This window comes from Oppia nitens, unplaced genomic scaffold (genome assembly GCF_028296485.1).
Source record: "Oppia nitens isolate AA-2021 unplaced genomic scaffold, nextdenovo-longstitch-racon4-pilon3 scaffold4_pilon_pilon_pilon, whole genome shotgun sequence".
NCBI classification, from domain to species: Eukaryota; Metazoa; Arthropoda; class Arachnida; order Sarcoptiformes; family Oppiidae; genus Oppia; species Oppia nitens.
The window spans coordinates 7,499,281-7,524,647 of NW_026533232.1; the positions used below are offsets into that span (position 1 = coordinate 7,499,281).

Genomic DNA, 25,367 nt, shown 5'->3' on the forward strand with positions numbered 1-25,367 from the left:
CCGGTAATAAAAAATAAAATTATTTAATGATTTTAAAAACAACAGTAAATAGATTTTATTGCTTTCAACTATCAATAAACTTAATAACATGATTATAACCTTAATATATAAAAAATATGATTAAAAATAATACATTACTGTATATCTTATATAAAATTTTTTAAAAATTTAAAATATCACTATCTTTGTTAAATTCTTATTAAAAATTTGAATTAAAAACAATTATTTAATACATATTTAGTCAAAAAAATGTCATTAACTGATTAAATACTTATTTCTCTTCACTAGAGATTCGCTTATAAGTTCTGTGGTATTTATCACTGACTGATGTCAAGAAAAAGGTACCGGTGCTCAAGTTGTCTGTTTGTCCAATTGGTTGATATGGCGCACTGTTGTGTGTCTTTTCCCGAAGATTCAGTGCCTCTTCAAATACTTTTGCTGACACTCTGTGGCGGCTTTTTAATCGGTCCGGTATATCGGACACCACTTTAAGCATCTTTGCCAGCGCTGAGTTCGGTGATGTGTCCGATGAGATTCGAGCGGAAAACATGGAAGCGGCCAAACCTGACCCGTAGGAGAATAAAAGCAGCTTTTTGTTCTTCAAACTGTCCAATGATTCACTATTAAATAAACAAATTGTTTTATAGAAGAAAACATAGAGAAATTAAGGTATTGATGAATACCTTAATAAAAATGAAGTCAAACAGGCATAGAGTGATGCCGTATACATGTTTCCGATAGTTCGCGGCAACATTAGACTCGGATCAGTCTTCTTCTGGAAGGTTGGCTTACTTAAGGTTAACAATAGCTTCTCGAGTTCGCGATCGCTGTAAGTGTCCTCGAGTTTGATATTTCTTTTCAATAAAAAAAATTTAAAATTAATACATATTTTTATCTATTATATTGTTTACAGTTTTACTTATAACGTTCCAACTGATTGTAGGTATCGTTGCACTGATTTTCTGAACTTTGCAGATAATTAAGCAAAACAAGTCGTGCGATTGACTTTTGCACGAGTTTACAGTAAGGCGCGTGAAATATGATGGCATCAAAGCTGTCGAGTGTAGTTCCTTGTAAATATTTGTTGGCTTTTTCAAAATATAGCTGAAAACACTTGTCCAGTGCCTGGAGGTAACACATATTAGATAGCGGGCCGTCCACTGTTGGGTACTCTGAACTTAGATCTGGCTTATAAAAGTCGTATACGTGTGCCATATATGTTGACCTAACCTTACGGTCAAATACAACGGCAGCGTCGGGACCGATAAGCATTGCAATAGCTCCACATCCACCTGTAAACCAGATATTTATAATTATCATTATTTCATATTGTGTTTGGCTATAGTCTTAATTATTTATTATATTTATGTATAATAAAAAATAGTGTATTTAAATTTTAATGCAAATTTTATTTTATTATTAATATATTATTTACAAACAAATTGATAAATACTAACAAAATTCAATCTAAAGCTATAATTTAAATAATTATATGTACTTTAGTTATTGAATATAAGTTGTTGTGTAGTCATTAAAACATCAATAATCAAATATTATAAATTTGACAAACAATCAAAAAATATATTTAAAAGTAGAAATTAAATTATGTAGAAACATGTTCAAGGTGATCAAGGTTAATTTGTCATGTAATGTAATGTACTTTCAATTTCTCTACTTTGATATAATAAAATATAACTCTAAAATGAATAGCGATTTAAATTTATTATAATATATTGTTTAGTCATCTAATTCATAAAGTAAAATGAGATGATTACTATTATTTAATTGTCAAATAAAATAAAACATAAAATAAAACTAATAAAAAGTTTAATCTTATTATTATTAAGAATTTTATAAAAATAATGTCAAATTATAAACATTTTAGTAAATTTTAATAATTAAAAAAATATAGTACTGTAGTAATTGTAATTTTATTATTGTATTTAAACATATCATTACAATCTCATATAAAGTATATATATATATATATATATATATATGAAAAGTTACAAACAATATTTTATTCAATTATATAAATATATAAACTATTCTTTTATTTCATTTTTTAAAACAATAAAAGACAAATCATAGTCATCGTTATTGGAAATTTATTTTAATGATATGTACGTAAAACAACAAAAATAAACTTTAATTATTTAGACATCACTTATTATTGCCCAAACACATGCATTTATGAGTGTTATGTTTGAGCGGCTATTTTCCCTAAACGGTATGCCATTTAAGTATCAAATTTATTTTCATTTTGTTAAAAATATATATATATATAATTAAATAAAATAATTTCATATTTTCCTGATACTAACACTTAATAGCAATATAAAAATAGTGACAATTGTGTGTCACAATTATGTTTTTTATAAATTAAATGCAAATGTATAGTATGTAAAAACAATTTCAAGTTCAAATTGAAGCCAGGTCTTTATTAACATAGCTCAGGTGTATCCATCAGTTTATAACTCATAAAAATATTTATTTATTTTTTTGGGTAAACTTAATGAATCAAGTTTTCGGTATAAATCTATTATCCAATACAAAGTTCAATCGACCGAATGTCCTGCGGGTCTATTGACTCATCACAAGAGTTTACAAAATCAAGTTTTTGCAAACATTTATCACAAATAGTCACATAAATGTCAAATGAATGTATATATACTGTATATTATGTTTGGGTTTTAAGTTTTGTAATATTTATTATATTTGTTGTATTTAATGCAATCAAAAATACGCTAATTGTAATAGTTTTTGTTTTATTTTTTTACTATTTGCATAATAAACACTTTACTAAATAGTAAAAAATAAGTTTTTTACCTTAATTAAATTTAGATAATACTGTATTATTATCAATAAAAGCAATATTTTTGTTATTAACTATTTCACTTTAGGGTTTAACCCATTGTATACAAATGTATTTGTTATTAAATACTAATTGTGGACTTTTTGAAATATGATTTAAAAATTAAATTGTAAAAATTTCATATAATAACTATAATAAATATCTATCAAATATATCTAATATATTAAATAAATAACTTAATATAATATTTTTAATGTAATGCTTTGAATTAATTAGTTGAATGATAAATTAATAAAAAAAATAATTGTTAATATTGATTTATTATTGATGATATGGATACGACAAAACTAATTTTAATTATATAAAGTTAATTAACTATTTTTTAATTAATAAAATGTGATAGATCAAATTCAAATAATACTTGAAGGTAAACCCAAATATACTGGTAATACTTAAGTGCCAATTATTTTAACAGATTATCATTTTTATAATATAGTATAAATATATAATAAATGTAACTATTATTATGGCTTGTATTTGTAAAAACCCAATTAATAACTTACGTCAATATACTGTTAGAGTATTACTGAATATGATTTGTCATTTGAATAATTTAATAAATCTTTTTAATCTAAATTTATAATAATATAATATATGATTATTCTTTGAATAATAAGTTAACTATCATAACTGTCTATAAATTACTAAATATTTATATTATAATTTATAAATATAAAATTACATATATTTTACAAATAACAATAAAAATAGCATTTTATAAACAATGAATATTCATCTACTTTCGCTCTCATTAATCTAATATTGAGTTTTCAAATGAAACAATTGCCAAAAATTGCTAACTTTTTTGTTGTTGTTGTTTATTTTTGACTTCAACTCAAACAATTATTTTAACTGTACTATCTATTTATTTACTTCAATTTATAACTTAATAAATATTTATAATTAATAATAACCTTACATTTTTTAAAACATAAAAACTAAAAATATATATATTTATATTTTTACTATATTTATATATAAAACCAATAACTAGCAATATATATATATATACTATACAACAATCTTAATAGTTAACTATTGGGTCGCAGCGTTGGCATTGCCAACTTTAACGCAATTTTCAATTATATGATATATAAAATATACAATATATACAGTATAAATACATAACATTTAACTATCAATATATACTTGAATTTATCATTATAAATATCAAATCTTCCTGTCTAAATAATTATATGTCTATTAATAGTATATATATTTTGTTGTAAATTAATTCAAAGTCTAAATATAGATACAAATGATTTATAAAATACATTTTTTTTTATTTTTATAAAAAAAAGTTTTGGCCACTAATTTATCGACAAACTTTTTTTTAAAACAAATTTTAAATTCAATATCTTATATATATATATATATATATAAAGATTCAAATGTGTTTCTAAATATACAAATATGTTATATATGCTTATTTCCTGTATCCATACCGGTTCACAATATACTGTATTATACGAGCCTATCGTCATAAGATATAATACTACTAAAAATTTACACAAATATATATGCATTTGATTATAATATGAATACATTTCAAAATTTAATTAAATCATTGTTTTATTATTTCTAAAAATCCCTAAATTACTGTTATTTCCAATTAAAATACTTTTAAATAAAATGTATTATTAAATAATTAAATTAAAATCTAAATTTATAGCACATTAGTTAATAAATAGTTAGAAATTTAGTAATAAATTTGATAAATACCTGTAGGTCTGGCCGGACCACTGGCATAGACTGCAATATCTGCGGCCACAACAATGGCATATCTTCCGTCCCAAGAGGACGACTCGATCCAATCCCAGGCCCGAAACAGGGCATCAGTTCCGCCATAACAGGCATTAGTGGCGTGAATGCCCTCAATATCTTGGTTTCCGCTTTCGGCAAACAGATCCATGAGTACAGTCTTGACACTCTTTGATTTATCGATTATGGTTTCGGTACCAATCATTAGAAACCCGATGTCTTTCGGTGAAATTGAATACTTGTCTAACAATGATTTGGTTACAGTCAGACATATCGAGTTAATGTCTTCTCTATCCGTACAGAAAGCCATCTGATTTTGTCCTAAACCGATGGTATATTTGCCATCACTGACACCATTGAACTTTTCGAGGTCTGTTTGATCGACAAACATGTTGGGGAAGTATATGTCAACGGCCAGTATGCCTACATTACTGGGCCAGTGAGACAACGACCCGTTTGGCATATGATTTACTGGCATTGCTTTTACCAATTGTTTTACAAATTTATTAATATATTAAAAGACAAATTCAATTAATTATTTAATAAGAGTTTCATATAATCTTTAAAAAAAAACAAATACTTTTCAAATATGTTTTTTTAATACATATTTTCAAACAAATATTTACAACTATTAATGAAATGTTATAATCACTGAATGATAGTGTCGTTCAATAGTTTGTCAAACAGTGAATACGTTTACAACACTGTTATTCAATGTATGAAACCATGCATTACTCACATATCATATAATACTCTAATACACTGTTATATACTCTACTAATAACACATACACTCCAATGTCACGCACTTTACATTAAAATTTTATTTATATTGAAACCACAACAACAACAACACCATAACAAGTGTATTATTGCATCAATTCATGCAATTTATTACAAGTTTTTTAATTAGATGTTAAATACATAAATAGAAATGTTAACTAAAATAGATTATCTTTAATTTACAAATTTTAATTAAATATATTTAGTTAAATATAAAATATTAATATATCTATAATAAAAATTATATAATTTTTTTCCAACTTTACTATAGTGTATTTCGGTTTACTATTAATAAATTAAATGAGATTTTTATTTGTTAGTTACTTATTAAAGTAATGCTAATTAATTAATTAATTAATATAATTAAATACATTTTTACTAATTTTTATTAAAATAATTATTATACTTGTGTTGCGCTTCAATATAAAACTTTGTTAATAACGTCGAGCACTGAAACAAATCAAATAAATGATTCATAAATAATGTTTGAAAACAAATGAGTGTTAATGACGTACTTTATGTATGTTAACTGATGGACACATTGTGTGATTGAATGCATTGAATGCACGCCTTATTTGTCGACAAAAGTATCGCAAAAAACTTGTTAAACACTTTGTGACCACAACTTTGTCCTCCGATATTGTCCACTGATTACCGAAAACTTTGTAAAAGATGGCACTTTCCGTACCAAAAGCTCCCGGTTTTCTTCAGATGCTCAAAGACGGCACCAAATACTTGTCGGGCATTGAAGAGGCCGTCATCCGCAACATCGAGGCCTGTACTGAGTTGTCAAACGCATTGAAGACCGGTTACGGACCTAAAGGACTGAATAAAATGATTATCAATCACTTAGAGAAACTGTTTGTGACCTCTGATGCGGCCACTGTTATCCGTGAGATGGAGGTCCAGCACCCGACGGCCAGAATGATAATACAAGCCTCACAGATGATGGAGCACGAGGTCTGTCCATAATTGTTGACCAGATTTTAGTTATTTGTTTTGTGATTATTAAGACATGTTTTTATTTCCTAAATGACACGAACTATTGATGAATAGGTTGGCGACGGAACTAATTTTATAGTGCTTTTCGCCGGCGCTCTACTGGAAAACGCCGAAGAATTGATTCGTATGGGTCTAAAGCCGACCGAAATTATTGATGGCTACGAAATAGCCGCTAATAAAGTGTTGGATGAATTGTTACCGAAATTGACTGTTCATGAAGTGAAAGAATTTAAGGATCTGAACGAAGTGTCAAAAGCTATCCGATCGTCGGTAATGTCCAAACAATACGGTAGTGAAGATTTTTTGACCAAATTGATTGCCGAGGCGTGTATTTCGGTTGGTGTTAATGACGTGGCTTTCAATGTCGATAATATCAGAATTTGTAAGATATTGGGTGCAGGAGTGGAAAAGTCAGAAGTGGTTCAGGGAATGGTCTTTAAAAAATTGGTATAATTATGATTGAAATTAGGATATATTGAATATTATATTATTGATTTAATTTTTTAAATTATTATTTAAGGTCGAGGGTGATATATCATTAGCTGAAAATGCTAAAATAGCCATCTATACGGGTGCAGTTGACACACAGGCCACTGAAACTAAAGGAACTGTACTTATTAAAAGTGCCGACGAATTGTTGAACTTTTCCAGAGGTGAAGAGAATCTATTGGAGGCACAGATTAAAGCCATTGCCGAGTCTGGCGCTAAAGTTGTAGTTTCTGGCGGAAAGTTTGGTGACTTAGCTCTTCATTATTGCAATAAATATAATTTATTAGCCGTTCGACTGAACTCGAAGTTTGATATCAGACGAGTGGCTAAAACTGTGAACGCAATACCTTTACCAAAGCTGACGGCACCCAATAAAGAGGAATTAGGATTTTGTGATAAAGTTTATATCGATGAAATTGGCGGAACTAATGTTGTGGTATTCGAGCAAAAGTCGAAAGAGTCACGAATTGCTACAATTGTTATCAGAGGATCGACTGATAATATAATGGACGACATTGAACGCTGCATTGATGACGGAATCAATACTTTTAAAGCATTAACAAGAGATGGGAGGTTAGTTGCTGGTGCCGGAGCTGTGGAAATGGAGTTGGCTCACCAGATAAGCCAATTTGCCGAAACATTGCCCGGACTCGAACAGTATTCTGTCGGAAAATTTGCTGATTCACTTCAGAGCCTTACCGTCGCTTTAGCTGACAATGCGGGCATCAAATCAACCGAATTGGTCGCATTGTTGCAGACGGCCCACGCAAATGGCAAAAGTAATACCGGCATCGATATCGAAAGCGATGTCGCGGCTACTATTGACTCAGTCAACGCCAACATTTATGATCTACAATTAGTTAAACATTGGGGCATAAAATACGCTACAAATGTGGCCAATACTATACTACAAGTCGATCAAATTATATGCGCCAAACCCGCCGGAGGACCGAAACCACCGAAACAAGGAGGAGATTGGGATCAAGATTAAGATATTTTACTCTATAATCACAATTAACATACTTTTTGTTACATTTTTTTTAAATATTATTTTTCAATATATACACCCGAAACCATATATATAGACTGCTATCGACTTACCGCTACTTTGAAAACACTCAATATTAGAACTAACAAAATAATTATCAATTCGTAACTTAATTTTTAATGAGTTAATAAAATTTAAATTATTGTTTTTAATCAATGAAAATGAAATTTTTTTTATTTATAATATAGTTTTAATGATAATTATAAATATAATTTACAAGTTTAAACGTGTTTAAGCTTTTCAAATGAGAAAAAACGTTTCATTATTCTTACAGTAAATCACAGCATTAATTAATTACAATATATTTGAATATTTGTCGATATATTGTAATAATATCTTTAAGTATTTAATAAATCTAGTTTAATAACAGTTCGCAAATTATATAACGATATGTTATAGATATTTATCCAATAGCTTTAAAATATTTTTAAAATAATTTACCAAACAATGTGTTTAATGTTAATTGTATAAAATTATTTGATATTTTTGAAAATAAATTGTGACTTAATTATTGATATCAAGTAATAATTGTAATAATAATATCATAATTATAATATGACTAAACAATGATACAAAAAAAAATATTGAAAAATAATTAAAATCGTGAACATATTAGAAATAATTATAAATTATATGCAAATATACTGGGATTGTAGTGTTCAAACAGATCTTAATTATATTAAATACAATTATTTAATATGTAATGATGTGATTAAACAAATAATTTTTATGACTGCACTTAAATATTTTTTTTGTATGTGGTTTAGATGTTACAATGGTTTTTAATTATATGATATATGCAAGTCTTTAAGTAAATACAATATAATTAGTGCAAACTCTTGAGTAAAATCAAAAAACTTGTTTCAAAAATATTTGTGAATATAATAATAATAAATTAATTATCATTGCATTTAAGCAAAATATAATCCATCTGATAAATTTGTGGGGTATTTATATGAATGACAAACATTTGTGTGTAAAAAGTTAATATACCGGTGTCTAAACATTTTTATACATCAATTATTCAACTATTAATTTACATTAAAGTTTAATTATATAAAATTTTATAATTAATATATATTTCCATAAATTAATAATTACATGAAATTATAATTATAAATAAATGTTACATTAATTTTTTGTTGGCTTCTCTTATGCCATTGATCTTACAATTTATAATATTTAAAAAAATTTATGAAATAAAAAATAAGTTTTGACATTAACTGTCACATTCTATTTATAAAATTAAGTATTATTTATAATATACACGGATATTGTGTTTGTAAAGTTAAAAGTTTTTAACTTAAAACTATAATTCAATAAATTAGATGTATTTGAAAAAAAATCCGGACAAACGTTTTGTTAGGACATTCATATAAATGACGATATCTGTCGTATCTCTCTTTATAAAACAATTATCATTTATTAGTGTTAAAATTGTTAACATTTACGATAAGCATAATTATTATATGATATGACATATACTGTTGATATCTTAGATATTTGTATTGTTGTGATGAGTGTGGAAGTCCTGATCAAAAGAATATTCAATCATTTATCAGTTTAGATACAATTCAATCATTAATTTTCATTATTTCTTAAAAGGAAACGAGTTGTTGAAAAAATTCATGTCTTGTCTTATTTAGGTATACTGTATATAATTTATAAGCTTTCACAACACTAGATCACATGTATTATCCCTTATATGACAAGTGGTGGCCATTAATTTTTTAACTTTTTTTCGTACATAACATACCCGTTCCTTTCAGACTAACACTCCTCCTAAATGTACTTTTGAAAAGAGAAAGAAAGAGAGAGAATGATGAGGATAACGACCCGAGGCTTCCACTTTGGGGCGATTGGCATAAAGCAGTTATACTATATTAACAATATTATATATATATTGATTATTATTAAGATTATTATTATTATTATAAATAATTGCCTCAATATTTATGAATAAAAATTTAAAACAATAATTTTTTTCGGTAATGATATAAAATGATCAGCAATTACAGGGAATGAATATAATAATCATTTGCAAATTCGTGATAAATCTTGTTTTTCGATAACAGTTTGATATGTATTTTCAAACATGATTTTCATATTATATTTTAAATTAAGTGACGATAAATAGTGAAAAAATAAAATTTTGTTCACATAAATAGTATTCATAGAAAAACATAAATTAAATCATTTTTTATATTAATTGTAATATAAGTTTAAATTAGAATTATTTGAGCCAATCTTGAATTAAATATAATAACTAAAAGATTATATATATTTGGGATCAAGTGTTTAAAATGGTTATATAATAGCTCATCATTAAGTGTCCGATTTATTAATATATTTCACTAACAAATAAGTAATCACAAATAATAGTATTTTTAAAAATAGTTTATTTCACTATTTGTTTTGGAAAAATCCCAATTGATTTAAAACACTGGTTGTCCTATTGATGAGTTCCTCCTTATACTTGAAAATAGTTGTGTCGCGTGTAGTGTAGGCACGAAAGTCTTTACAGCTGTTTTTGAGTGGACCGACACAGTCCTTGCGGTAGTGCTGTAGATGTGCCGACTCTGGACTAATTGAGTATGTGGTACACGAGCCGAAACAGTTAAGTGGGAAATGGTTATGAAGTGATACCACACGCTCCGTATTATGGAAGCACTTGACATACTGTCCCGGTTTCGTGTAGTTGCGAGATCTGTACACGTGTTGCAACATATGTAGATAGCGAGGAATGCCCACCTCATGCTCCGTGTGCTTCAGTTGTTCCTCACCGACTCCCAGATCGTCCAGAAAGTAAACATTCCTCAGGTTATAACTGGCACGTGTGTAATTTTTTTCTGCCAACGATAGCTTCTGGACTTCATTCATCAATGAAGACCAGTTGTTATGAGTGATGGGCATAATTATCTCATCGATGTCCAACAGCGCCAGATAATCATAACTGTAAAGATTGCGATACAAGCAATCATTGTATGGGATTAACTCGTTCTGGCGTTTGTGTGTTAATTTGTTTTTCAAATACAAGTGTCTAAAACCCGGTAAATTTGGTTGATTGCCGGGGAGTGTGATTGGGGTTAAGTCGACCACATTTTTTTGCTTATAGTATTCCAATACTTTGCTGATGTTTGGATGCGTTTCAAGATTATAAAGAAACACTTTTTTAGCGCCCAATATCTGCAATAATTCAATCCATTCAACTAATCTAACGCTAAGATCTTCGTGTAAAAAGTCTAATCCTTTGACACAAACGGCAAAGTCTTGTTTGGTTTTCGGTCTATTGTTAAAAACTTTTAAATTGTTTGTCGCTTTACTGCACTTGTCCTCTACTAATGACACAGAATCGGGTGCCAACTCTTTGGGAAACCCCTTAATTCGGGGGACTTTACAGGTAATGATGTACGGCTGTAGCAGACCGTCCTTATAGTTACCCCATTTGCTATACCAGCCATAGACATAAGTGGCGGGTGATATGATTGGCACCGGTATTTTGTCGAACCACAACTGACATGTGGTCGGCGGTGGACTAACTCTATCAACCATTGCTAATATCCTAACTGTGGCGAGTGGTCCGCCCCGCCAGCGGTCATCAAAGTAAGCGCCGTATAAATAGAAAGTGGCGTTTGTTGCAGACATTCGTTGCCAATAAATATTATTATAGTCGAGTTCATAGAGGTTTGGGAACTCCACTTTACACGACCGGTTAGAACCGTTGTTTAGCACTTGTTTGGTCATTAAGTTTTGATTTTTCTTAATTTTTGCCCAATAAGTGAGCGGCAAATTGGAGTCATTGGCCAATGAAGTTAAGATTTCATTTTCATTAAGTGGCGGTGAGTTGTCTACTTGTGGCTCAACATTCAGTATATCTTTGGCACTGATGTCAGATTTGATGGCCGCTGTCGTTGTTTTGGCTGTCGTCAGTGTCACCAGAAAACCTGACGCGTAATCGAGCGGCAGTTTCTGGAGAAGACCCCTGACCTGTGCCGCGTGTCCGTCCATATAGTCCAGTGATGCATCGTTAGGTCGAGTGGCCAATCGGAACACCAAAAAGCAGACACACGTCCAAATAAATACAAAATAGATAAGCCTTTTGTAGGCACGTGTGGGCACTAAGTAATGAATCATTTGATGATAATTGCCTCTCAAACAGAGGTTTTACATCTAATCATTTGGTGAAAGACTTGAATGTACCACTAATTACATACATCACAGACATAAACAATTTGCGGGAATGACCTAAAAATATTAAGTAAATTATTATAATTTTCTATATATAACTTTATTTATGAGAATTATAGATTTTATTAGATAAGCACTTAAATAAAATACATAAATATTAATATCTTCATTAGCAAAATTATTTTAATTTATTCATTTATTCATAGAAAATATCATTATTACTATTATTGTTATTATTTGATTATTGCATTTCTATTTAGATAATTAATAAAACTATTAAAAAAGTGAATGTCTTATTATTTTTATTTCCCATTCATGTATCAGTCTATTGATGAAAACAAAAACTATAAACTTATGATTACAATCAACAAATGAATTTTATTTATAATCAATATTTATAACTATTATTTTACAGATATACTAATTTGTATCGACACATACTCTACAATATTCATATTAAACATATATAACTAATTAATCTTATTTTTAATAATATTTAATTTTGTGTATAACTATAATAAACTGCGACAAGATTTTAGCGATATATATATATAAAGGTGAATGCAATGCCATTAACCCATATCTGCAAAAACAGATTGTTTTTGCTTAATTTAATTCAATTCATAACTCTTTTTAATGATGTTTATGTTATTTATTTAGTTGTGGTATTTGTCAAAAGCATTTGTTATGGAAATCTTATTTAATATAACAATACTTATATAATAATCATAGAGATTACTAACTATTTTGTAGAGTAGTCCTGGGATTTGGCTTATAGTTTAGTTAAAATAAATATCATTATATTATATATAATTTATATATAGGACTTTTTTAGTTAACATTTTATTTTTTTATCTAAAAATAGATAAATATAGTATTACAATATTACAATAGTCTCTAAACTCTCTCTCCTAATTATAAACGCATTGAGATTGTAATTGAATTTCATATTGTTTGCTAAGATTTTATTTTTTTAATACACTATTTATTATAATATAAAATACAATATTAATATATAACAATTCAAATAAAATTAAATACCTTGTCTAATGGCAAACAAAATCATTATTTTTTAGATTAAAATAAATTAAACACAAATCAAGTGAAAAGTTAAAAATAAATATTTATATAAATTATAAGACATTTATTTCATTGATTTGATATGATTTCGTCTTTAATTTTTTTTATTGTTTCATATAAATCGCTATTAAAATGACGGAAATTAGTAAACAATAGTTATATGAAGTTATTTAAAAAAAGTTTCCGATTCTTTATAATTATTATAATCATTAATATTATTATGTATTACATTTTATTTATATCTATTGTGATTATTAGCTATATATTAATTTTTAATATTTTATAAGTATGGGCCAAATTATATTTTCAGGTACTTTAAATATTACTTTAACAATACAATAACTTATAAAAAATATAATAAAATTGTAAGAATAAAAAGCATAATACCGTATACATAGTATTTACTGTAATAACTATATATTATATATTGTAATAAAAAGTTTAAATATTAAAAATCCATTAAAGGGGATGAAATTTAAAGAATAGTATATATGAAATACAAGTATAAATACAGTAATAAATGTATTTTATTTTTGGTTATATAAAGTATATATACTGTATATGTTATATGTTTTATTAAATAACTATCATATTGTTGTCATACCCATTAATATTAAGAAAATAAATATCAACGATTTTAATATTAAATTTATTATTTATTTATTATATCATTCAAAAAATGTAATTATATTTTTATTAGATACTTTTCTATATAAGTGTATTGATCCCTATTGTTGTATATACAGTATGTATTCAACAATTATTATTATCTAAAACAATAAATTCAAGTATAATCTCACAAAGAGTAAAATTTCATTTATATTTTAAACATTAATTTAATTAAAACATTATTATCATTACAAGTAATTGAAAAGGACATCCTTTCCAATATTTCATATATATTTCAATATAATTTCATATATATATATTATACCTGTATTTAAGTAATAAATTTTTATTTTATTCATTTAATAAGAGACTCACCAAAAATATAAAAAATGAAATCTAAAAAACAATATATGTATTGTATTTATCTTTGTCTCTTAAGACTGTTTATTATTTTCATTATTCAAGCATTGATTTCATTCACAATTGTTTTTATTTCAAGATTTCTATCAAAAAACTTTCACTTTTAATTTAAAATAGGATTTGCGGTTGATTTCAAATGTAAACTCATTTACAGTATTATATTTTAATATAAGCCATTATATATACTGTATATATATATATATGCTAAAGTATATAATTATCTATATTTTTACTATTGAAACATAAATTGAAAAATAATATTAACTTTTCAAACTTGTGAACATGTGATTGTCATAAAATTTGTTTGTATAAGCAAATGATTTATTTTAAATTTAAATAATAAACATAAAAGATAATTTAATAATTTGTTATGTGAACAACAAATAATAAATAAAACTTTTCCCGCAACTAAAATCACTTTAATTTACTCAATTAATTTTGACAAAAAACAATTTTTTTGTTAAAATATATTTAACATTTTAAACAATGAAATTCAGTTTTTAACAACTGAATAGTCAATTAATTAAAATTAAATTAGAATTATAACCAAACTATTGAGTAAATTATTTAAAATAAATTAAAATCTCACAATTAATTAATTAACTTTCATTTGTAACTTTATTTAGAAAATGAGTAAAATTAAATAAATTAAGATTAAAAACATAAATATAATTGTGATAAAAATTTGTTGTTAACAATAAAATACTACATTATATTTGCATTGTATTCATATTTATTAATAAAACTGTATGTATTTATTTTATAAAAATAGTAATAATTATTTAAAATTATATTCAAATAGGAAATAAATTTTTATAAAAAATAAAATAAATTGTTATGAATAAAAACTCTATTTTAAAACTAAATAATATGATATAAACAGATAATAAGATTTAAAACCCAACAATTTGTTTGATTATTAGTCATATATGTTAAACGATTTTTCATAATGAATGGCATCACTAATCATAAAAATTATTATATTTGTCACTAATAGGTGTTTGTTTAACCAAATTAAACAATTATTAGAAATAAACAATCAATAGTTTTTAAAAATATAAAATAATAATAGTAATAAAATTATTATTAATAATAATATATATTATCACAGACACAAACATTTCAATATACTTATATAAAAAATAATAGCAATAAATCATTTTTTATTAGATAACATATTAATTTAACAATCAAGTAATTTGTGTCAAATTATTTTTAAATATAGCTAATGAAGTTAATAAAAATGCTAAATATATTTTTAGGAAAAATATATATAAAATATATTGTAATAAATAATTTTATGTACTCATAAATGTGTTGATCAAATTCAATAAAATTTATAACATTTAATAAAAGACAATAATTTTTTTTAGTAAACTTACGTGAATTATAAATATTAAAGAGTTTTAAAAACTTATTTTATCTTTTAGAAAGTTTCTACAAATTTTATCGTATTTTAAAAAAATCTATTTAGCGAACTCTAATAACAATATAAAACATTTTTATTTTTAAAAGCCTTTGTAGTAAATTAAATGCTTCCTTTATAATCATTTTCTAATTTATTTTATAATAAATAATAGATATTTTTAGCTATTTATATAGTTTTTTAAACATAAATTAATCATATTGTTTACTACATAAAATATGTAATATTAACATTTAAATATTTAAAACATAAAATAACAATTCATTGTTAAAAAATATTATAGATAAAGAATAAGATTATAGAAAAAAGATAAAGAAATTTTTTATTACATTATTTAAGTATAATATTTTATTATTATAGTTGATATTTATATAATTTATAACTATTTTGTTATATATTTTTAATGATATTTTATAATGAGCTACTTATTTAATTTCAAATTAGCTTAGATAATAATAAAGTGTTATATTTAATATTTATAAAAATATTAGATTTAATATATTAATTAATACAAAATTAATCTAAATATACTGTCTATTGCTGTAAATAACTGTATAAACAAAAGATCACTTTATGACAAATCATTTTTATTTAATATCTTTTAGTACTAAATACTGTAATTATCAACTATAAACTATAATTAACAATTTATAATTATAATTACATAGCATAAAATATTTGAAATTCTTAATATAGACATATAAAATTATAAATATAATCTAATTTTTTATTATATTATATATAATCATGAATTTTTCATTAATTTCCACAAAAAACAATAAAAAATAAATATTTTTTAGTAAATTTAATATAAATTTTATTTAAATATAAATTCATGTTTTCAAAATATTATTTATTATTATATTGTTGAGTACTGTATTTATTTTATAATATAGTATAGAACTTATATATAATATTGCAGCAAATAGTTTTAAAAAATAAAAATTGTTATATTTATACAAAAGTTATTTCATAAATCAAAGCAAAAATTATTTTTAGAGACTCTTCTAGTTTTTATTTTATATATGATATAAAAATAATATTATTATTACAATTGTATTTTAATTTCAGAGATTATCATATAAGATGTTTTAATTTTTTTCTTGAATGAATAAATGAATGACTTGTTGAATGTGCACTTATTTTTGTAACCCTTTGAATGTTAAGTAAACTATAAATAAGTTTTTATGGTATGTGAGTGTGTTTATCATTGGTATAAATATAAAATAGTTACTTATAATAGAAAAAAATAATAAAAATTTAATATTATAAGCACTTTAATACAATTATATATATATTTGAATAAAGCCATTGATGTAAATAATAGAAAACATTAAAATTATATCATATAACTCCGTTTAATCAAAAAATAAAATTTGAGATGATTTTAAACAAAGTGATACAGATATAAATATATCTATAAATTTTCTTTTAGAATGACATTATTATATTAGTTATATTCAAAACACATAATAAAATAAGTATATAAACTATAACTAGAAAATATAGAATATAATTATTAAAAAAAAATAAAAATCTATAATAGCTATTATTGAATTACATAATATTAAGTATCTATGATATAAATCAATAAATAATATCCAATAAAAAATATAGATATTTATGCACAATATAATAAATTGATTTTAATGTCATTTTTATATAGCATAACAAATGCTCTAAAAATATTTAAGTTTTTATCATATATTTGCCATTTTTATATAATAAATTAAATTGTGTTTTGTAGATAGTGTTGGCAAAAAAAAGAAATTTATAAAATAATAGAGAAATTTCTAGAAAGTTTCTAAAAGAAATTTCTATTTATGGGATCCCCATGGTTAATTTTGTTTTCTCGATATTTGTTATCTTTAACATTGTTTTTATAAGTAATATTTAAATATTATTAATAGTATTTTAATTATTAATTAAAGTAAAAAATTTATTTATTTAATTATATTAAACTATGATATAATAAAATGGTGAATAAAATTTTACAAAACTGATTATTATTAAAGAATTATAATTATTTATATAGGTATCCCATTTGTATAATATAGTATTATACAATAATCTACATTATATAGTATAATATTATATGTCTCATTAATATATTTATAGTTTTACAATATCTATAGATATGGGGATCCCATAGTATAACAAAAAAGTTAATTTCTATAGAAATTTATTCCTGAGAAACTTTCTCAGGGAAATTTATTAGAAACTTTCTATTTGCCCATCTCTATTTGTAGAGTACTAAAAACTATATTTTTGAAAATATAGAACAAATAATTTGTTTCAATTAAAAAAATGTTTGCATACAATACTGATAGAAAAAATCATTATATAATAAATTATTAATAAAATTTAGTCAATCATTCATATTATTACATTTATTATTCACATATAATTGATGTCATTTTCAGGTCTGCTTATGATTAGTTTAACTATTATAAAAATATATATATGAAATAATAAATACAGTATATATTTGTTAGTTAACTATATATTTAATAAATACTATGAAAATTAAGGCAAACAATATTAAGATAAATTTAATGATCGATAAATTTTGTTGTTATATAAAAATAATGGAATAATGGCTTAACATTAATCTCTAGATGTGTTTAGGAAAAGCTTGCAATGAAATTGTAGTCCACAAGGAAAGGCCTATTAAACTCCCGGGCGTAACATTTAATATTATATATAAATATAATTCAATACAAATTTTGCTCAAACATTATTACAATGCATAACTAAACAAAAAAAATTATATAAATGATGAAAATATAAGGACCTAAATATGTCAATACATTTATTAGCTGTGGGAAGATATGAGAAGATATTTGAAGGCGTTTTCACATTTGGCCAGTATTTCTATGATTTCTGATTTTTCATTCATTCAAATAACAAAAATCTTGTTATTTGTATCAGTGATTATAAAGTTAGTATACATATGTTAGTATCATATATTTACTTCTGTAATAAAAGGGATTACTTTTAAGTTCATCTAAAATATTAATTATATTACACAAACACACACATTATATTTGTAAAATATAATCACAAATAAAATGTTGTTCATAAAACTATTTTCAAAAGAGATTTATAAATTTTTATATACAGTATAAAAACAATAATTATATGTTATGAAAAATAAGTTTTTCAATAGTAAGCCTAATCCTCAAATATTTACTTAAGTTGTATCTATTTATTGTCCAAATTAAGAGGCATTTTCCAGATAACAGTGCCGTGTCTTACAAAATACGTGAGAAACAGCAGTTAGATTAACACAACAGACAGTCCCTATTGACTAAAGTGTTTGACACCGAAATCATGACTGAATCGACTAAACAAATGTTCAATTATTTCATAGATATAGTAAATCGTTAGTTAACAACAATATTTTTTAGACAACAAAATAAAGTTATGACAATTAAACAAATATTTGTGATTAAAAAACGCCAGTTATTACAAATACGGCAAACACAACAAAGCATTTGATTTAATGGTTATATAATAATCGTAAAATTTAATCAAATAAATTGCAATTTTCAGATTCATAACTTTCAAATATCTTTATTGGCACAAATAATTAGCTAATGAAAGGGTGCGGCCATCATATTCCATATCTACCGGTGCTTTTGAACTTATATTTACCCATAAAATAGTATTAAAAGAGTTCATAACTTGTGTTTTGCATTTCATATACTAAGTCTAACCAAATTGTGATAAAATACTAATATTTTTTATCATTAATAAAACTTTTTGATAAATGTTAGCAAAATAAAAGGTTTTGAATCACTTGAAATTATTAATTGAATTGTTGTATTAAAACTAAAATTTTAATAATAATTTAATAATTAATGAATAAAACTGTATTTTAGCAAAAATTCAGAAAAAAATAAAAATTTTCTTATAAATTATTATTATTTAATTAATACACTCCATGCCACAAGTTTAGAAAAATTTATATATATCTCTATGGGATCTCTTTAGTCGAGGTTATTTATGGCCATTTTCGGCAGCTGAAATTTTTTTTCACTGGCCAAAGTTGTTTTAACTTGTTTAAATGAACACATCAGCGCTACTTTGACCGCAATATTTTTATCGGTAAGTGGGCTACGGCAACCCGAAGTTACCGTGCTTCGGCGCTTATAATTTAAAATTAATTTCGGGTGTCCACTTGGCGGCAAATTTGTATAATTTTTAGTATTAGCTAAATAAAAACTAACCAACAATATAGATTGGTCAATAATGACCAAGTAATTAAGTGGCTGTCCACTCGGAATGTTTCCCGCGGGAAATTAATTTTTTTATTTGGGTACTCTTAAATAACTTAACTTTAAGTCTAAATTATTTTTTTTAATTATAATAAGATTTGAACTATTTTAAATTTATTTTTTATCTTTTGAAAGTTTGATTTTTACGCCAAAATTGGGTCAACAGTTCTTCATTCAATACTTTTGTCACACATTTTTTTAGTGATATTTACTAATTATGTAATAATTTTTTACTAAATCACTTTTTCAAAATTTTAATGCAATAATATTGTCAAACACACTCTAGTTTAAATATTTTAAAAAGTTTTTTCAAGATTTAATTTTAATTTAGATTAAATATGATTATATTTAAGTCTATTCTAAACTTTTGGCATGGAGTGTACTCTTATTATAGTTTAATATTGCATATATAATCTAAAATAAATTAAGAAATGTCTAAATATTTTGTCAGCAAATCATTATTTGTTAATTATTATTAAAAAACGACTTAAGTTTTTATTTTCTAAAAATATTCATTAAATACTTTTTTGGTTATTATTATTATGTAAAGAAATTTATTATGTAATTTAAATTCAATATAATTTATACATTTTATTAAGATTGATAATACTGTAGTTATAGTATTAAAAAGTATATTAAGCATCATAATAATTATAGTTTATATTCAATAAATTAAGAATAATCCTTTAAGTACGTCCATAATATTAATAATAATAAGGAAATGATAAGTCAGTTAAAGGTAATTGTGTTATAAAGCAATTTATAATATATTATATAATTTAAAATATCTTAATAAATATAAACATAACCTTTTAAAGTATATTGTAATACACATCTCCATTACATTTAATAAATTACACGATATTTATTAAATTTCTATAATAAATGTATTTCATTATTTAAGATATGATTTTTAAATTTGCATATTGTGTATAGTTTTAATTTGTTATTTCAAGTTTAACTCACTTATAGATTTAATAAATATAATATATTGTAATTATATTAAGCCATTCAAACAAATAAATAATTTTTAAAACTCATGGTTCACATAATGTTACAATAATAATGATAATCACGTTATTAAATAATTATAAAAGGATTGGTTTCTAATTATATAATAGTGATAAACATGTGTCTGTGACTACCGGTGCCCGAAACGCAACCAATTAGCTGCACAAATATTTCATGGCTTATGTATCTGTATAATACAATAATGTTAAACATTTTTATTGAATAATTTAAATACTCATTCAAATTGTTAGTGAAAAAAATATCAATATTATTATTAACTATTTATAAATGCTAGTTCAAGGATGTAGTCATTTAATAAATAATAGCTTTTATGTCTTACATTAAACTTATATTTACATTTAATTTGTGTTTAGAAAATATTGTATTTATATTGAAAAACTTTCAACATTTGATTTGAATTTTAGTTTCTATTACTCAGAAGCCAAACATTTAATAAATGTTTTAATTGAATGAATCAAGAATTTGATATACAATTGTATTACTGTCTGACTATATAAATATATTTATCTTATATATAGTATATATAATAGTACAGTATATACACTAACTTTAAATTTAAATATAATAATATATTTATAATTTTATTTATAGATAAAATAGAATATAATAAGAAAATTGCTAAAATAATCATTAATTTTGAGAAAACTATATATATATTTTTATTTTAATAAACTTAAACTATCTATTTATAAATATAAAATAATGAATAAAATAAATGTAATGAATTTAAAGTAAATAATTGAAAATGTATTTAGGAAATTGCTAAGTTTATAAATGCAAAAATCAAATAAAACAATTTATTTATTTATTAATACTATTATATTCAAAACATTTAAATATATTGTTAAAAACTACTCAAATTAATTAACTATATTTTACCAAAATAACATAAATATAAATATAGTTAAAAATACATTATAAAATTTACATAGATTTATATAAATATAACCAAAAATTATTTTAAAGATTAATTAAATTAATTGACAGTATAATAATAGACAATTAATTAAAATTAAATATAATAATAACTAATATTAAATTCAAAATTTTAATAATCAAATTATTATAAAAATCATACATCCATATTTTAACAAACATTTAATTATAAAAATTAAAATGATTTTATTAAAGATTTATAATTGGCATAATTTAATTCATGTGATTTTTCCATTGAAGTAAACTTATAAGTTATAACTAATATAAATAGCAAGCCTATGAGGAAATCATTATATATGTGATAAATATGCAATATATTCAATATATTCTTAAATAAAATGCATTTTTAAATATTTTTATTTAAATTCAGGTGGAAAACATCAAAAATAACTTATAAAAAACAATGCAATAAATAAACTTTAAATATTTAAAATAAATGCAAATTCCTATTTTATTATAAAAATAATTCTTAAACATAATAAATCTTAAAATTTATATAAAATTCTAGTTAAATATACTAAAAAAATTAGGCATGAAAAATAATTTTAATTATTATAAAAATAAAGACTGCTTTTTAAATAAAAAAATACAAAAATATTTGATACTTGCATTACAAGTACTGTATGTCTGTGATTTTGATGCAAATACCAGTTGGTGTCGGTTTCAATCAGTTGTTGTACCGATTGATAGCCCAAAAGACATATACACTCTGTTTTTAAAATAAGTTTTATCACACGTTTCTACGAGTATTAAAACTTTTTTTTCAAATCAACGATGGAGTGAAAAATACCATAAATTTTAAACACTTTTTAATACAGAAAATGACTAATAATTTTCTGATTGACTTCAATTGCAACACATATAAGAGTACATTAAAAACAACAATAATAACAATAACAGCAACAAAATTATTGATGCATTGATGCGAACCACAAATCAATTATTATTTTAAGAGATAGACTACTCTTAGAGATAATCTATGTATAAGTTGATGACTAGTAATTGCCTGAGTGTAGTGTATATGTAAAACTAAAAATCATTAATCCAATGGTTCCAGACAACTGCTAATCATTATATATAATTTATATATATATATACAGAAAACATACCATAAATATAATAATATTTATATACTGTATATACAGTACTACACATACATACAGCACAGGTATATTAAAGTATAAGTATTTGGTAAGTCTATGTACTCTACTTTTGTCAAACATTATGATCATTAATATTCAAAGCTATATATATTAACTACAATATTCACACATTTCATGTCTTTATAATATATTTTTCTGTCAAAAAACTTTCGCTTTTTGTCACATTTTCTGTATGGTCTATGACATGGATTTAATAACAAAATAGACAACACTTCAATGAAAAAGTTGAAATATCGGTGCTTTTTATTTATAATATGAAGTAATAATAAATATATTATAATAATAATAATAACAAAAATTTCAATATAAAGCTAAAAATTAGATGAACCGGAAGATATTGCTTTATACTTTCTCGATGAGTATATGACATATAATACAGTAAAATAAATATTTAAAAAATCATATTTATATTTATATACAGTACATATGGAATATTGAATATAAATTATAACTAAGATATTGTTTGACAATATGTTTTTTATCTTTTCAATTTTAAACAATGTTATACAATAAGATGTTTTTTTTGTTGAATTGATTTCTAAATGAAAATGTCTTTATTTTACAGATAAGTAAAAATGAAAAGAAAAAGAGTGAAAAACATTTGTCTTATAGTTTATATAACTTCTGGAATATATAGTATATTACTGATAATATATTGACTAATTTGAATATATAATTAAATAGTGAATCTCTTTTTTAGAGGAAATCACATACACTTTTATATATCATACAGTATATCACTCTCTTGTCTCTTGTCTTTTGTTTTTGTTATTTTAAAAAATATAAACTTTTGTCTAAAACTTTTTAGACAAATAGAGGAAAAACATAGAAACAAATATATCGACAATATTTTGTTTATGCATTTGAAACAATGTTCGACACAATATAGTGTATAACAATAATAAAATGTTTGTTTATCCTAACATTTATTTGTTTGTCAGTCACTCATCAAATCATTAATAATTAATTGTCGCAAAATAAAAATATGCAATAATTTCCGGGGCGTAACAAATGAATAATAAAGAGTTTATTATAATTTAAATGGTAATTAAAAAAATAAATAAATAGTTGCGTTGATGACCTAACCCTTCATCATTAAAAAAATAATAATACGCTATAAATATATATAGAAAATACTAGACTGGACTATAACGGAGAGTGTTATCAACAAATGAGACAATATTATCGTTTCATTTACTATTCCGTGAACTTCAAGTATATATAATCTATATATTGCATACAATTTTCATAATATTTGAGACCAAATATTTTATGAATTTTTATTACTAAAAATATTAGTATTATATTTATTATTAAGTCTTTTTCCATAACCAAAGGTACTTCCGTGTCGACACTCAGCTAATGGTGCGCTCAGGATATTAATCAAGCATTTTATGTTTTGTTTTATTACTATTTTAATCATAATAATAATAATAATAATAAACTTGCATATTAACTGTATCTTATAAATAGTATTATAATTTATATAACACAAAGTGGTTTACAAATACAATATATATAAATTATGTTTTGGTTATTTCAAACTAAATCAAATAAGTAATCGATTTGGTAATTTGATATGACAATCAATTACTCAATTTATATATTAATATAAATTTATATCGTCATAATATACAATATATTTAATTTGATTGATGTTATTTTATAAATAATAACATATGAAAAAATTAATTACAATTTATAAATAGATTTTGTTTCAAGTTTAACAATTATTTTTTCTATTTGTTTGTATGAATGTGTAAATTATTTAAATTTGTTATACAGTATATACTATATAGTATAGCAAGAAATGGTTTTTCCTCTTAAATTAATTAATTATTTACAATTTATTAGTTAATATTTTTGGTAAAACTTTTATATATTCACTTAAAGAAATTAAGAGCATTTAAGAGTAGTAGTGGGCAAAAGTTAAAAGTATTAAAAGTTTTAAAAATAGTGGTAAAAATACATAGTATTTTAGGTTTATTATAATTAAAATTTTGAAAAATATTAAAGTAATAAAGTAAAATAAAATTACTGTAGATTTTCTATAAATATATAAAAGTTTAAAAATATTGTGATAAATGCGTCAAAACAATTTTTTATTTACTTTATAAAAGATTGTTTGTAAATATTTTCATAAATATATCTTAATAATATTTTAACATTTAAATAAGATATAGATTATTATTTATATAACTTAGAAATAAATTATTTTATATAAATATATAAACAACAATAAAATAATAGTCAAATTTAAAATAAAATGACAAAAA

The 25,367-nt window shown here is 23.4% G+C and overlaps 3 protein-coding genes across 4 annotated transcripts in view; 1 reads left to right on the top strand and 2 right to left on the bottom strand.

Annotated features, from left to right (window-relative positions):
* Nucleotides 1–160: 160 nt before the first annotated feature.
* Nucleotides 161–5,356, bottom strand: LOC128960014 (hydroxymethylglutaryl-CoA synthase 1-like). Its single transcript, XM_054306076.1, has 4 exons — nt 4,598–5,356; nt 920–1,292; nt 684–854; nt 161–620 (listed from the first exon to the last, which is right to left on the bottom strand). The coding sequence occupies exons 1-4, from the start codon at nt 5,112–5,114 to the stop codon at nt 272–274; spliced, it is 1,410 nt and encodes a 469-aa protein (XP_054162051.1). The 5' UTR covers nt 5,115–5,356; the 3' UTR covers nt 161–271.
* Nucleotides 5,357–5,905: 549 nt separating this feature from the next.
* On the top strand, nt 5,906–8,054 carry LOC128960631 (T-complex protein 1 subunit theta-like). Its single transcript, XM_054306757.1, has 3 exons — nt 5,906–6,378; nt 6,475–6,867; nt 6,941–8,054. Exons 1-3 carry the CDS (start codon nt 6,091–6,093, stop codon nt 7,898–7,900), a joined length of 1,641 nt encoding a protein of 546 aa, XP_054162732.1. The 5' UTR covers nt 5,906–6,090; the 3' UTR covers nt 7,901–8,054.
* A 2,166-nt stretch (nt 8,055–10,220) lies between these two features.
* The window catches only part of LOC128960659 (uncharacterized), a 35,518-nt gene continuing 20,371 nt past the window's right edge, over nt 10,221–25,367 (bottom strand). For both annotated transcript variants that reach the window (XM_054306798.1, XM_054306799.1), the window contains exon 3: nt 10,221–12,202. In XM_054306798.1, the coding sequence (XP_054162773.1) occupies nt 10,364–12,091 (1,728 nt within the window). In that variant the 5' untranslated portion in view covers nt 12,092–12,202 and the 3' untranslated portion in view covers nt 10,221–10,363. The remainder of the gene's footprint in view (nt 12,203–25,367) is intronic.